The sequence below is a fragment of the Canis lupus genome, chromosome 2 (assembly GCF_011100685.1).
Source record: "Canis lupus familiaris isolate Mischka breed German Shepherd chromosome 2, alternate assembly UU_Cfam_GSD_1.0, whole genome shotgun sequence".
In the NCBI taxonomy this organism is placed as follows: domain Eukaryota; kingdom Metazoa; phylum Chordata; class Mammalia; order Carnivora; family Canidae; genus Canis; species Canis lupus.
In genome coordinates this window covers 46,604,233-46,620,556 of record NC_049223.1, presented here as the reverse complement: position 1 = coordinate 46,620,556, position 16,324 = coordinate 46,604,233, and the positions used below count along the sequence as shown (strand labels likewise).

The following is a 16,324-nucleotide window of genomic DNA, read 5'->3' as shown; positions in this document are numbered from 1 at the left end:
CTGCACCCCCCCTTCTTTGCTTTGTACAAGGGTAAAATTTCAAACCACACCTCAATATGAGGCCAGACCTGGCTTTCCACAGGAAGGCCAGCTGTTTTGTGTTTATGCTGCTGTCCTTATTTCCACGATAGACCTCCACCCCTATGCTGTACCTTCCTGTAGGCTCCTTTTGTGTCCTCTAGCAGTATCTGTGGCTAACCAGATCTGTTCTTGCAGGGTTGTCCCTGATGTCACATTTCCAAAGCAAATATCAGTGAGGGGAGCTCAGAACCTTTTGAACATCCAAGGGGAAGGTAAAACCATAAGGCCTTGTTCCTGGATGATAGACATGCCCCAGGAAAGCCATATGCTGACTCTGCCACTCCTTTCCCCCAGAGAAGGTATCCTGTACATATTTTACAGGGTTTGGATAAATCTCTACCCATGAGGGTTCGCCAGGAAATTGTGGGCCACGGGTTTAGAGTTCTGGACTTCTGCTAGGTACTTCCTATCACAGACAGCTCTAAGGTCCTGTCCTTATCTGGGTAAATCCCACCAAGAAGTTCTTTCAGATGAGTTCTGTGTTGCGATTACTGTTAAGATAGCTTTGAGCCAAATGGATGAAGTGATACCACACACTTGTGGTATCTGATGTGTTCTGGCGTTATGTCCATGCTCCACAGACATAAGCAGCCTGTGGCTTTGAATAGTCTCCACCCATGGAAGTGCCTTCCATTGGCATCAGGTACATTTCTCACATTTGAACTTGACATCATTAATGTAGACCTAAGGTCTGGGCGGTTTCAGTCTCTTCTTTACCAAATGACCCAGTCACCATGTGATACTGTCAAAAACAAGGAGAATTCATGGGTTAATGGTAGGTAGTGTCACTCCAGCAACAAGGCCTGTGGGGGTGGACCCTTCCAGTTCCTCCCTTGTCTCTTCCCTTGATGGATGTGTGGTCATTTGTCTCCTGTTTTTGAGTTTTAAGTCTCTGCTTCACCTACATGAGAACCCTGATTTTTCGGCATCACTAATCCTGAAATTTTATGCTATCAAGCATTTAAAATTGGTTATTAATGTCCCAGGGGTGCTATTAGCTAGAAGATATCTCTAAAACTTCACCACATGGAGTAAGTTTCTTCTCTTCTCTATATACGACTGTCTAGCAGTCAAGTGGCCATGTTAGATCACAGGATAGTTAGGGGTCAAGGAGATGCCTGACTCTAGACTAGGAGTAGCACTATATCTTTTCCAGGACCACCAAGGCCTCCCCAAATTCAGTTAACAATTTTCTAGACCAATCCCTATAAGGTAATGTTGGCATCCGGTCCAGTCCTGTCCCAGCTTAGAAAACTCTCAGCTGTGTGTTGTCACTTCCAACAGGGTTAAAGGATCAGGTTTTCTTTTCATCTCCCATCTCTACACAGATATGCACATTCCTTCTCTTCTGGCGGGCCTACAAGTGTTAAGGACTGTTGGATACCAGTATTTACAAGTAAAGGATCAGGGAGAGAGACCACACTCCAGGAATGTGGGCTAATGGATCCCTTTCCTACCTCACTGGTGCTCCATCTCTCACCTCCCTGGACAACATCTGCTCTTGCTGCTTCTTCCCATCTAGTACGAATTGCTCATCTGACTACCCTTCCCTTCTCCCTTTATCTCTGGCTTGTGTTTGGGATTAGAGAATGTTTGGGATTAGAGAAACCAGCTCTGTTTATTGCCCATGAGTATTTCTGACCTGCAGAAGACTGTGGTTTCTTGAGTTTCTGTGCTTTTGGGAGGTTAAGGAGAGGAAAATGTCCTGTGTGGAATGAGTGGGGGAAAAAAGAAGAGGAAGGAATTGCACAGAAAACAGAAGAATACTTTGAAATGTAACTTCAGCGTATACCATATATAATTAAAATCTCACTCTGGTTTGGAGTAATTTAAACAGCATGATTTTGGCAGTTTAATTATGAGAATAGTGGCTTGGTGTCTTTTTTATCTGTGGTTAAGGTGCACAGATAAGTAGCTTTTAGCATGGTCTAAACACACCAGGGCACTTGGGTGGTATAGTTGGTTCAGTGTGTGAATCTTGGCTTCAGCTCAGGTCATGATCTCAGGGTGGTGAGATCAAGCCCCACATTGCGCTCCATGCTTGGTGTGGTGTCTGCTTGAGATTCTCTCTCCCGTTCCCTCCGTCCCTCCTGTGCGCTCTCTCTCTCTCTCTCTCAAATAAATAACCTTTTTTTAAAAAAATTAAATAAGTAAAAATTTAAAAACCCACTTATACCAAAACAGTTGAAAAATATCAAGGGAAGAATCATGTATAATCAACATCCCTGTTCTTAAAATAAAAGTAGTAGAGTTTTCTCTAGATTTGTTGCGTAAAATGCCATTCAACTCTACTAGATAATAAGTTTGGCAAGATACTCTCCAATTAAATTGGCACAACTTATCTCTGCAAGTGATGATGTCTGACTTTGATTTAATGTTCATTCTTTATTGGATTTTGTGCTCTAAACATTATGAGTATATATTATCTCACATGGTCCCCAAAACAATTCTGAGTTACCTTATTTTATCTTGGTAGATTGTAGAAACGTCATTTTACAGATTAGGAAATTAAGCTTTCATTTTGCCTAGGGTCACACAGCTATTAAAAGGTGAGATTCAAAACAAGGCTTTTGTGACCCTAGAGCCCCTGCTTCTGACCCCATCTTCATTGTAGAAAGAATCCATGGGGAAGCAAGAGTCTAGGATGACTTGGGAAAGATCCAACATCACCACAGCCAGTCTTGAGTCTGAACTCATCTTAAGGACACAGGATGTACCAAAGCCATGCTGAGATACTTCCTGAACTTGGAGAGATCCTCTGGAGGATCCTTGGATGGACTATTGAGGAATTAAGATAAAAATCTCTCTTTTGGGCAGCCCAGGTTGCTCAGCGGTTTAGCACTGCCTTCGGCTCAGGGCATGATCCTGGAGACTTGGGATTGAGTCCCACATCAGGCTCCCTGCATAGAACCTGCTTCTCCCTCTGCCTCTCTCTCTCTCTCTCTCTCTCTCTGTGTGTCTCTCATGAATAAATAAATAAATAAAATCTTTAAAAAAAATCTCTGTTTTGTCTGTGTATGTGCATTTGTGTATGGGTGTTTAAATAGGAATGTTCTAGCAAAGGTGCAGCTGATCCTACCTTTTTTTTTTAAGAAATATAAAATATTTCAATTCTTTGGGCACTGGAATGCTTCAGTCAGTTAAGCATTTGATCTCAAAGTCCTGGGATCAAGCCCCACATTAGACTCTTTGCTCATTAAGGAGTCGGCTTCTTCCTCTCCCTCTCCATCTGTGCTTTCCCTCTCCCTCTCCCTCCTCTCTCTCTTTCAAACAAATAAAATCTTCCAAAAATATTTTAATTCTTTATTTTTGGAGAGGTAAGGTATTTACATTAGTTAAAAACCAAACAGTATGAGGTCTGCCTTCTACCCCTTCAGCCCATTTTGTACCCCATTCGCTTACCTGTGGATATCTTTTCAGTTTGTTTTGTGCTGACATAAATAAATGCAAATTTATATCCTCATTCCTTCCCTCCTTTTTTATATAGAAAAGTCATTTTAAAATTCTGTAACTTCCTTTGATTTTTTCATATAGATATTTATCTTGGATATCTTTCCATATCAGCACATGGAAAACTTCCTCATTCTTATTTAAAAGAGCATGATATTTCATGGTTTAGATGTATTATTTATTATCCAGTACACATTTATTATACATTTGGCTTATTTCCAGTCTTTTGCTGTTACTGATGCAATAAATAACCTTGAATATATGTCATTCTGTATATGTGCATGTGTATCTATAGGATGAGTTTCTAGGAGTAGCATTGCTAGCTTAAAAAATATGCATTTATAGTTTCTACTGAAATTACCATTACTAAGGGTTATGATCATTTGCACTGTATGAATTTGCCACAGTCCTTTCAATACATTTTTGGATTTAGGCCAATCTGAATGATAAAATGTTTGGACTTTAGCCCATCCACTGCAATAAAAAATTGTAGATTTCTTACTATGATTAAAGGTAAGCAACTTTTCATACATTTAAAAGCCATTTTTATTTCCTTTCCTATGAAATTTGCCCATATTTTTCTTGACTTATAAGTGTTTTTCTTATCAATTTTTTGAACTCTTTGTATATTAAGGAGAGTGGCGTTTGTCTGTAGTATGAATTGAACATATTTTTTCCTGTTTGTCATTTTCTACTTTTTAATTTTTTCTTCTTGATTTTCCTGTGGTTACATTTGTTACTATTCTCTTATGTCTTTTTTTTTTTTTAAGATTTTACTTATTTATTCATGAGAGACACAGAGAGAGAGAGGCACAGACATAGGCAGAGGGAGAAACAGGCTCCATGCAGGAAGCCTGATGTGGTACTCGATCCCTGGACCTGGGATCATGCCCTGAGACAAAGGCAGACACTCAACCACTGAGCCACCCAGGCGTCCCTCTCTTATGTCTTTTGTATTTTAAATCAAAGTTAGAAAGTCCTTTCCCCACTCCAAGGCTAGAAAAGTATTCTTTATGTTGTCAAATAGTACTTCCATGGTTCCTTTTTATTTTTTTCTGTTTTTCTTATGTAAATCTTCGATCTACTTGGAGTCTATCTTCGTTTACAGTATAATGTTTGGATCCAATGTCCTTTTTCCAGATGGCTATCTAGTATCACATCATTTTTTGAGGAATTGCTGGTAATTCAGTGCCCACTAGTTTGAGATGCTACCTTTATCATATACGATATGTTTTAAAAATAAATATTTTATATTCTAAATATAAATATGTATTCTATTGTATAATACAATATTTTCTATCATATACTTGGAAAAACAACAAACTTATACCGAGGATACAAGTTTATATATGTATTATAAATATAAATGTAAAAGAATATATTCTATATGAGGTGTATATGTTATATATTTAGAATATATTCTATTATATATTATATATATATATTTACACTTATAATGTAAATATATGTTTTAAAATGGCTTTCAAAATGCTAGAAGAAAGTTTAAATTTTCCTGTTGCAGGCCTAAAGAATTTCTTTAAAATTTACCATATTAACTATTTTTGAATGTGAAGTTCAGTGGCATTAAATACATTTACATTGTTGTGCAACCATCACCACCATCCATCTCCAGAGCTATTTCATCTTCCCACTCTATGACTTTGAATCAAATACACTGTTCATTTTATGGAAGACATATGTCGATTTCAGGGGTGTTAAAATGTGGGAAAACATACATCTGAGAATTTACAAAATATAGTTCTAAATTCCTATCTGTATTTGGTGTATTTCTGGATTTTCTGCTCTATTCTATTGGTTTGCTTCTTCATGTGTCAGTGTCACATTGTTTTAATTATGGAAGATTTAGATTATCTTTTAATGTATAATAGAGCTAGTTTCCTTTCCCTGTTGATTTTATTCCCCCAACTGTTCTTATCTATCTGTCCAGATAAATGAGGCAACTTTTCCTTGGCTGTTGTAGATCTTCTTTCCTTCCCTCTTTCTACCAGTAGTAGTCCACTTAGATTGTAAAGACTTGCATGTAGAAGACCTTGTTATGCCTGAAGATCAGCTGTAAGTCCTGGTTCAGAGTAGCTTCTCAGAATGTTTTGAATGTTTTGTGTATTTTCTTGACTTTCTTCTACTGGGTTTTTATTTCAGAATTCCCATGGGAGGTACAATCCTTTCCTGATCTGCATTGTTGCCATAAAAGGGAGATACACTTAATAAAGTTCTTAGAATTGTTTATTCCTTTTATATCTTGTACATAGAATGTTAGTTAGCCTTTTTCAGCAAAGTAAGCATTGTTCTTATAATGATGAAAAATCTTAAATGTTTGCCACAGTATCAGGGTTTACTGTGGTTTACTAATGCATTTACCCTCAGTGTAAGTTTGTTGTTTTGCCAAGTATTTCTATTAAATATTTAGCATTTATAATATTGTTTTATTAGAACTTGGCTTTATTTGCATTTATAGATCATAAACTCATTTCTTTTTTTCTTGTACTGAAGAACGCAGTGTAAGAGCCAGTAAATCCTGTGGAAAATGGCCTTCAGTGAGCTTACATCAAGAACTGTACGTCTTTATGATAATTGGATCAAAGATGCTGGTGAGTAACCAAACTTCCTCCTTAAGGTGCATCTTTCCTTTTTACATCAGATTCCAATATTAAATAGGATTTTACTGAAACAGAATGAGAGACTGCAACTTACCATTCCCTCTAAGGCTTGCTTCTGCCTTCATGCTCTTAAGGGAAATAGCAGTTAATGCCAACAATGATGATTCTTGAAAAGGAGGGGCTGCCCCCTCAAGGGTGTATCAGAAAGGACTGAGAGTGTTTCATAGGGTCATCCATGAGTAATTCTGAAGTGTCTGTCTTTCTTGCTTTGCCCATTTAAAAAAAAAAATCAATGTTCTAGGAGAACATTTAATGCCAAATCAAGTTTAAATGTGTTAAATGAAAAACAGGTTATAATACACCACATACATTTCTATTGTGAGAGCTTTTGTCCCTCTGTGATAGGATTATGGGTAATTTGTATTTATTTATCTATGTCTGTTTTTTCTATACCACACAAATGTGTATTGCTTTTATAACTTATCAAAGAACATTTTTAAAAATGTAAAAAAGGTGAGGCTCCTGGGTAGCTCAGTCGGTTAAGTATCCATCTCTTGATTTTGGCCCAGGCCATGATCTCAGGGTTGTGAGATTGAGCCTGTCATCGGGCTCCATGCTGGGCATGGAGCCTGCTTAAGATTCTGTGTCTCCCTCTCCATCTACGTCTCCCCCACCCACTCCTGGGCACTTGCACATACGCTCTCTCTCTCTCAGAGTGTGTGTGTGTGTGTGTGTGTGTGTATAAATAAAAAAGTAATGTTTAAATAAACAAGGAATCAGAGCTGAGGCGGACCTCATCAAAGGTGGTATCATCAAAGCAAACTCTTTTTAGAATTAAAGACACTGAGGCTTAGAGATGTGACCTTGTTGAAGCTGTGGTTAGTTTTTGGCAGAAAAGACTAGAACCTGTTTTCTGATTTTGATTAGATTTCTGATATTTCACATTTGAATTATTTTACACATATTCACCAGCATCACCACTTCAGATGAGCTCTTCCCTATTAATCAGAAATTGCATGTTCACCAAATTCAGGAAGATAAGTGCCATCTCTTGGTATTTAACACAACTGGAATTATTTTCCAATTTATGCAGATTTCAGCAAAGATGGTTGCCATTTTTCTCAGGAGATTGCTAAAGACCCATTTTATTTCACTAAAAAAGGTCCCAACAGATTTGCCCTGGAAGAATGCCAAGGGTTGTTTTTTTTTGTTTGTTTGTTTTGGTTTGGTTTGGTTTTAAGTATCCCATAAATAGAGAAATTTCAATCTGGTAGGGAAATGGAGAATGACTGTTTCCATATTTCTTCCTTTTTTTCTTAGTTTTTCAACTTATGTAATGAATCTGAGAACATACAGATTTTTTTAGAGGTCACCTTTTTCTTTTTTTAAAAATTTTTATTTATTTATGATAGTCACAGAGAGAGAGAGAGAGAGAGAGAGGCAGAGACACAGGCAGAGGGAGAAGCAGGCTCCATGCACTGGGAGCCCGACGTGGGATTCGATCCAGGTCTCCAGGATCGCGCCCTGGGCCAAAGGCAGGCACCAAACCGCTGCGCCACCCAGGGATCCCGAGGTCACCTTTTTCTTAAGGTTCACAGTAATTCTCATAAAGTCAGTACTATTTATTTGTCTTGTTTTAATGGCTTTCACTTTTGTTTGCATTTTAAAAGATATTGATATTTTAATTGCTTTTCAAAGTAGGAGTATGCCTTGCTACCTGAAATGTCATGATTTGAACTTGGGAGCCAAGTAGATTTGGGTGCATTTTTTGAAATGGACCTGTTTGGAAGCCCAAAGTCTCTTGCTACTCGCTATACCAAATACAGCACCTCAAGAAATTCAGATATCCTAACTCAAGAGCCAAATTGATTTAGATGATAATTAATATCTGTATAGAGCTGGAAGTATAAAATGTTTTTAAATGAACTACTTCTGAATTCCACTTCCACTTTTATTCATGTAATGACTCTCTGCTTTTTATTAGGAATTCTTACTTGAAAAGCTGAGCTACATTATGTCAGAAAAAGGAATGCTAAAGGGCTGGAGGTGGTTAGAGAGAGATAAAGGGAGCCCCATGAAAAAGCATTCCAAGCAGTATAGGGAAAGGGAGAGGGAGAGGCAGGCAGTGCTATATCTCTGGTTACTCTAATTTGAAGTCATAAGGGAGGAGAGAGGGTATGGAGATGTATAATGGGAAGACCTAGATTTAAGTTCTACTTCCATGGTCTGGCTAGGTGATCTTGAACAAATTATTGTCTGTGGTAAATAGACATTTCTTTTTCAGCAAAACAGAGGTGAAAATGGTACCTGCAAGCTACCATACAATATGCATGAAAGTACTCTGCAACTTAGGAAATATCCCAACACAAATGGTGGTGGTTGTTATAGATGATGGAAAGAATGCTGTTATCTGAAAATACTTTTTTTTTTTTTTAAGGAGAGTGAAGACTGCTGATGCTTTCACATACTTTATTTATTTATTTTTTTATTTATTTATGATAGTTACACACACAGAGAGAGAGAGAGAGAGAGGCAGAGACACAGGCAGAGAGAGAAGCAGGCTCCATGCACCGGGAGCCCGATGTGGGACTCGATCCCGGGTCTCCAGGATCGCGCCCTGGGCCAAAGGCAGGCGCTATATATTTTATATATATATATATATATATAAAATCAGGACCTAGAGGGTTAAAATGTTTTGTGTTAGATATGCAACTCTGTGAGAACACTATCAGGTATAACAGGAGAGGTGTTTTTTTTGCTTCTGTTTAGTGTGATATTGATCTCAGAGAGCCATTAGAAATCACTCCTGGCCATCTTAGTTCAGATTTATTTTGCTTACCCTGGGAAGGTCTGAACCCATGATCAAGGGCCAAGAATTTCAAGTGTATTCTTGGCTTTGGCCCTGTTTCTGAGTAGCATTCGGGAAACCTACTGTTATTCATTGATTTTCTGATTGCTAGAGAGGTAGTGGTCGTGCATAATTATTTCACATGGAAAATTCCACAGCTACAGATTTAAATACGGTTTAATTAACACATAAGCTATAAGAGGATTTATTATGATTCTTAGATATGAAATGTCAAATTTTGAAGTAATGCTCTAGGAGCATTTTGGACTGTAGAGAAAGGGAAACTTTAATGTTTTAAAAGCAACTTTCCTTGTGTTGAGTTAGTAATAATGGCTTTTCAAACCTAGTTATCATCTTTTTACAAGAAGATGGAGTATGAGTAAGGTTGGCTGCCATTCTGAAACTTTAATACTTCACAAAGTGGTGGAGGTACATGTTTGCTTTTCCTTCCAGCTTCTTCATCTGGTTGGTGCATTGAATTTTAAAGGGTGTACTTGAGCTAGTACATGCTACTTAAAAAGAGAACACTCTCTTACAAGTAGTTGATGGAAAAGCTCATTAAAATTCTATGTATGGGGCACTTCTCCTTTCCCTCTACTCTCTCTGGAACACTCTTAGAAAAGAATTATTAGGCTAGCAATAAGTCAGAACTTCAGTAATGACTGGGGTATGGACTCCAGACAATTGCCTTCTCATCCTCTTATTTCATCTTGGCCCTACTCATGACACTTAAACCCAACCCTGATGCCAAAGAGAAGGTATATGAAACGCTCTTCCCTCAGCCTATTGTGTCTGGGGAAAACAGAGATCACCTCATCCCTGAATCTTTTGTAATTTGTGGAATCACAGAGTGAGTCTCTATCACAGACTTCAAATTTAGTCTGATCAGAGACATCAAATGTCATTGAGCAGTACCCCCTAAACTTCCCTATCAAGTCACCATCCATGCCTTGACTTGTGGACATCTTGTCAGGGGGTGTCCCCTACCTCACATGGAAGTGGTCTCCCTATTCAGAAAGATATAACTGTTACTGAGCAAGAAGGCAGGGAACATGAACAGTTGTCAGAGTCATTAACAATAGCTGGAGTCATGAACATCAAAGATACTAATGACTTTGAATTTCATTTGCTCAGTTGGGAGAGCTGATTTAAGCAGAGGAATAATCCGAGCAGCGCTGTACTTTTAGAAAGTGAATTTAGCAGTTGTTTAGAAGACAAGGTGTAGCAGATTGGATCAGGGGCATGGAAACCATGTGAAAGACAACTATCAAGCACCTAGTGAGGGATGCTGAGGTCCCCAGGATAGGTGAGGGAAGCACCGAACCCCTGGTTCTTAACTCTGACAGTTCATCAGGGTCACCTCAGCATCTTATGGATGCCTCGGACCCATGGCCCTGGATTCTGAGACAGTTGGAGCAGGGTCATTTTGTGATCATTTGACCTTTAAATACTACAGGGGTGATTCTGCTATGCTGACAGAATTTATATCTGCGGTAATAGTAGCAGTGCATAATCCTTGAGCCCTGAGCTTGTGCTGAGCTCTTTACATATAGTAACTCCTTAAATCTCCTGGGACATATATGCTGCTTTATGCCCGATTCACAGATGAGGAAAGTAAGTCCAGAGATGTGGATTTGGTGGCCCCAGATCCCATGAGTCAGTGGGAGAGCCAGGATCAGAACTCAGGCCAAGCTGACTCCAAAGCTTTGCTGAAATAGGATTTAAAACAAAAACAAAAACAAACTTGGTGTATTGTTTTATGAAAGTAACATAATATTAGCCAGTTTTTCCCAAAAGACACCATAATCTTTTCAAGTTTATAGAACTTGAAAGTCACACGTAAGATTTTAAAAGAAGGTGTATGCTTAAAATATTAAATTACAGGAAAAAATTATTTATTTTAAAGTTATTTTTTTCTGCTTCCTGAGCCAACCCAGCATGCTTTTCCTGGCTTGTGTTCTTTCTGCTGCTACCAGAGGAAGAACAGAAAGATGATGTCATCTGATATTTTCCCCCCGCTGAGTCACTAAAAGAATAAAATGAAATATATCTTTAATTCAGGAATTCCTTTACGGACACACAGAAAATCTAGTTTTCAGCCATGCCTATGATGTCTGTTAAGAACAGAAACACATCTCCAAAGGAAGTCACTGATGCTCTTAGCAGGAACAATTTTGGTAAAGTATCTTGCACAAGCTGGAAATTTAACAAAGGGTTACACTGATATTTATAAAAACACAGAGTTCTCAAAACTAAACTTTCCCCCTCATATTAAGATCGTCACAGCATTAACTCAGAAAAAGTTTTGAAATCAGCCATCTAGGTACACTGCACTGAAATCTTTTAGTGCTTCTATGATTATTATTATTATTATTATTATTATTATTATTAGTTCCCTCTTTCCCTTCAACAAATTTTCTGGGACATGTGGGTGCCAAGTGCAGTTGAAATGGCCAGGAGGAGCGCTAGCCAGGGGCCAGAAACTCACCACGGAGGTCACAGTAAATAAAAGTTGTCACACAAATGGGGACCAAAGGACAGAATCAGAACTGCTTGAACTTTGTAGAATTTCTTCAGTCAGTGGGTAATCCAAAGTTTGAATATAGGAACATCATAAGCCATACGAATATGTCTAGTTTTTACCTCCAATGAAAGAAGGACTTTCAACCAGGACCAAAGAAGACCACTGGTGGGATGTTAACATGGTCACCGATGGATGGTGACGTTATGAATGATTTCATTTTTTTCTTTTCCTCTTTAAACAATTTAAAATGTGGGATCCCTGGGTGGCGCAGCGGTTTGGCACCTGCCTTTGGCCCAGGGCGTGATCCTGGAGACCCGGGATCGAATTCCACATCGGGCTCCTGGTGCATGGAGCCTGCTTCTCCCTCTGCCTGTGTCTCTGCCTCTCTCTCTCTCTGTGACTATCATAAATAAATAAATAAAAAATTTAAAAAAAATTAAACAATTTAAAATGTGATTTCCCTTTATCCTTCTGCAAGATAGTAGATCATTGAATAGTCTGCTGTCAATATTAGAATCTAGGTGCTTGCTTAAAGAAATGCTGGTTGCTGTCAGTTATTTCTTGACTAAATGGATGTGCACTTATATTTTGTTTTTAGATCCAAGAGTTGAAGACTGGCTCCTCATGTCCTCACCTCTGCCACAAACCATCATCCTGGGACTCTATGTCTATTTTGTCACTTCTCTAGGACCAAAGCTCATGGAGAATCGAAAGCCCTATGAACTGAAGAAAGCAATGATAACGTACAATTTTTCCATAGTACTCTTTTCTGTGTATATGTGTTATGAGGCAAGTGTCTTCAGTATTCCTAATGGAAGAATTTTGCTTGAATCTTCCTGTATTTCTGTCATTGTTTCTTGTTATGATTATAATGATAACTGAGATATAAGGAATTTTAGAAATTTATCTTAAATCTTTGCCCAAAAAATTGTTATGTATGGACCAGATATTGAGCTATTTAGAGGATCTCAGTATAGTCTACTTCACAAGTAGTGAGAAAAATTAACATTAAGTCCGGTAACTTGCAACAGTTAATCTTAACAGATGATTGAATGAATCCATAAGTGTTGGTTTTAAGGCAACTCATACTTGAAGTTATGTAACTCTCAAAGTAACATTCAAAATAACATGCCTGGTTATTGGAGAACTGATATCTGAATCCAGGTCTGTCTGACATTGGGAGCTCATCTTGACTCTGTAATGAGTTATCATCACCATGGTAGGAACTTCTGATGAGCTATAAGATGGTGGACTGTTTAGGTTTGGTTTAGCTGGCCCTTGTGGGGACAGAGAATTTAAATTCATACAAAGCAGTAGGTGAAGGAACCTGTCCCTTGTCAATAAGAGAGAGTGGGATCTTCCAGGCCCAAGAGTAGACTCATGGATTCTCTCTCACCTACTGTACTATTAACAACCTTCACCAGCCTCACTTACCTGCTTTTCTGGGATTCTTTGCTTCTTTTCCAATACTGGCTGGCTTTCTCATCTTCCACTCCTTATTTACTTCTTTGCTGCATAGCTTGTGCTTCCACATAACTGAAAAACTCTTGAGGGCCCACCATGACCCCTGCAGCCCCTCTTGACCTCTCCATATGTATCCCTCCAACTTGATTCCCACTGCAAATCTACCTGATTGAGTCACCTTATATTTGTTGTAGCTTCATTTCTCATTGGCTTCCCTAAAGTCTGGACTTGCCTTGCTACCTTCTATTTCTTCTACGTATTTACCAAAATTAACTACAGGCTACCTTACTGTTATGGATCACAAGTAACTGAAAGGGAAGGGTTAGTAGAGGTGAGGAGCAGAAAAAATACATGCTCTTACCAAGTTATGAGGGCGGGGAAACAGCCTATAGGACAGTGAAGTGCAGACCTAGAAGCCCGGAGACAAGGAGCTATTAATACCAGTCATGCTACTAACCAACTGCCTGATTTTTGAGCAAGTTATTTAACCTCTCTGGGCCTTAGTTCTCCCATTTTATAGAGTCAAGGTGAAACCAAATTGTTTCTCACGTCCCTTTATACTCTATGTCTGATTATGTTATTCAGTGTGATGTCCCCAAATATGTTTCTCAGGAAAAGAATTTAATTATAGCCATTAAGTTTGGGTTCCTACTTTAGCAAATACAGTGTAAAAGAAGTTTTGAAAATATCTGAATTTGGCAGTTTCTATTTCCCATTAATCACTCATACTAGAGTTACTTATATGCCAAAGTTGGGGTTTATTACCTGCCAAATACAAATTATTGCTCCTTCTTCTTGATAGCCTGAAACATAGAAATATATGTCAAAAGCTCCATAGACTATTAGAATGTTCTTAAATTTAGTATCAGGAAAGCACCAATTTTACTCTCTCTTTAAACAAAGACTCTTGGCAGCTGGTCAGCATATCATGTACAGGACACTGAACACATGGTTTATTGGGTAGAGCATAATTACATTAGGTATACAGAGGAAACACCTCCACTTATGAATGTTAGGGAAAATATGAACAAGATGGGTTATAAATCTTGAAAACATGAGCAAGATGAAAGGGGAGTATATCACACAAAGGGAACCCACATGCCTGACTGTAGAGTGATGGTTTTTGAATGTGCTAGTTACTTGGCACCAGTCAGACATTGATAAAGAGAGACCAGTGAAGATCTCACAGGAGACCATGTCACAGAGCTTCTGTTGTTCAGCTCAGTCCTTTTTTGAGGTATGGTAAAGTGGAAAGCCAATCATCCCAGTTAAGTAAGTGGACTTTCAGTTTTACTTGCAGCAATCAGAAGAGAATCTGAATGGAAGAGAATATGATGGTCACTGACAGATCAGGATTTTGTAGAATTAGCTATTTTTATACACATCCCCTTGTTCCTTTGAGAAAAACTTGTTGATTTGTTTTTGTAAGTCATTTTTCTAACCCATAAAATATGTCTTTTCTGATCATCTTTGTAAAGATTTCACCATTTACCAAGTTGACAGTGGAATTAAATATCTTAGGAATCAAGGTAGGGGATCCCTGGGTGGCGCAGCGGTTTGGCGCCTGCCTTTGGCCCAGGGCGCGATCCTGGAGACCCGGGATCGAATCCCACGTCGGGCTCCCGGTGCATGGAGCCTGCTTCTCCCTCTGCCTGTGTCTCTGTGCCTCTCTCTCTCTCTGTGACTATCATAAATAAATAAAAATTTAAAAAAAAAAAAAAAAAAAAAAAAAAAAAAAAAAGGAATCAAGGTAGGAGCTAATATCAGGAAAGGATGGTATGAGTTTGAATACCATGGTCTAAAGAGTTGTTCTTTCTCTTATGCATCTTATTGGTTTTCAGCATTAAAATATTTTGATAAACCTCATAAATTTTTGCTTTTAAAAACTAATTTATGGTGAAGTTTTCATTTTAGCTTTAATAGTAATTAAAAATAGAAATTTAGAAGGTGCACTCATGGCAGAAAATGATGTAACCATTGTACTGAGAAATAAGACATTCCAGGGAAGATGCTGGGACTTGTGAGAATAGGATGTTAGAGAAGAGCTGATTGTATTGTCAGAACACTCAGTTAAGCCAACCATTTAATTTATACACTCATTTAAAAGTAGAGCCCTTAGCTCTTCATTTTCAGATACTGTTTTTTTTCATTTCCTTAGTTTCTGTTTGAATCAGATACTCTTTTAAAAGAACTTCCCCCCATCCTACTAAAAGAATGTCAAAATAATCTTTGAATTAAGGTTCAGATAACAACAATAGACCCTTTCTTCTCACCACTAGTCTAAGGTCACTTTGTGGGTGTGCTGGAATTAAGACATGCCATTTTGCACTCTTCTTGTTAACATTTTCCTCTCTTACTCATCATGGGAATCCAAAATTAACTGATCTCTGAGTCTTGTGTTTGATCAATCTTGATTTTTAAGAGTCATGGACTACCACTTCACATTACACACACTAGCCAAGAACAGGAAAACCCAGTTGTGGCAGCCATCTAATGAGTACAGTGAGAAATTCTGGTTTGCCCATTTACTTATTGACTGATTGAGAAGATTAGACATCACCAGAAAAGACTGTTTTCAGACCTTGCTATCCCCTTCAGAGTATGTAAACGTATTTACAGGCATATATAGATATACATATGTGTACATATACTGGCATGTACCAACCAGTGTTTGCTATATAGGCAAAACACCCAAATGTTTTATTCTCCACTGTATCAGAATAATCATTCCAAGACATGGACATTTGAGTCAGAAAAAAGTTGATGTAGGTAATATATGAGTATACAATTTTGAAAATGCTTGTTGCTTTGATTATCAAAGGAGTTCCCAGTCTGTAATTGTTCTAGCCTGCCTTTTCGTCTGCACTGCATGCAGAGTCAACTGTGATTGTGGTAAAGAGACACAATCCAAAGTCCTGTTGTTATAGCTGTTGAGCAGATGCTTCGTCCTTTAATGTACATATGCTCTCTTCCAGTTTGTGATGTCTGGCTGGGGCACAGGTTATTCATTTCGATGCGAAATTGTTGACTACTCACAGTCACCTTCAGCACTGAGGGTGAGTTTTCTTTGGAAAAACTCATAATTCAAATTAAATGTTAAAACATTTTAGACTCTTTTTTTAACACTTATGTGAACTCAGAAGAAGTAAATGACTCGATTATCAAATTATATGTACAGAAAAAAAAGCTAAAAATGATCAGAAAGAATCAAACATAAAGTCAGGTATGTGGTTTACTGCTAAATGAAAGTTGGTGCTCTTATTTTTTACCTTCCTGGATTTAAAAATAAATTCATATCTGGTTCCTCAAACAATTAAAGATAGAATTACCATAGGATCT

At 38.1% G+C, this 16,324-nt stretch overlaps 1 protein-coding gene across 3 annotated transcripts in view; it reads left to right on the top strand.

Annotated features, from left to right (window-relative positions):
- Positions 1–16,324, top strand: part of ELOVL7 (ELOVL fatty acid elongase 7) — a 75,862-nt gene that overhangs the window by 47,401 nt on the left and 12,137 nt on the right. For 2 of the 3 annotated variants that reach the window (XM_038530678.1, XM_038530679.1), the window contains 3 exons: positions 6,043–6,140; positions 12,120–12,310; positions 15,961–16,041. In XM_038530678.1, the coding sequence (XP_038386606.1) occupies positions 6,077–6,140; positions 12,120–12,310; positions 15,961–16,041 (336 nt within the window). In that variant the 5' untranslated portion in view covers positions 6,043–6,076. The remainder of the gene's footprint in view (positions 1–6,042; positions 6,141–12,119; positions 12,311–15,960; positions 16,042–16,324) is intronic. The other variant, XM_038530680.1, reaches the window with a different exon arrangement.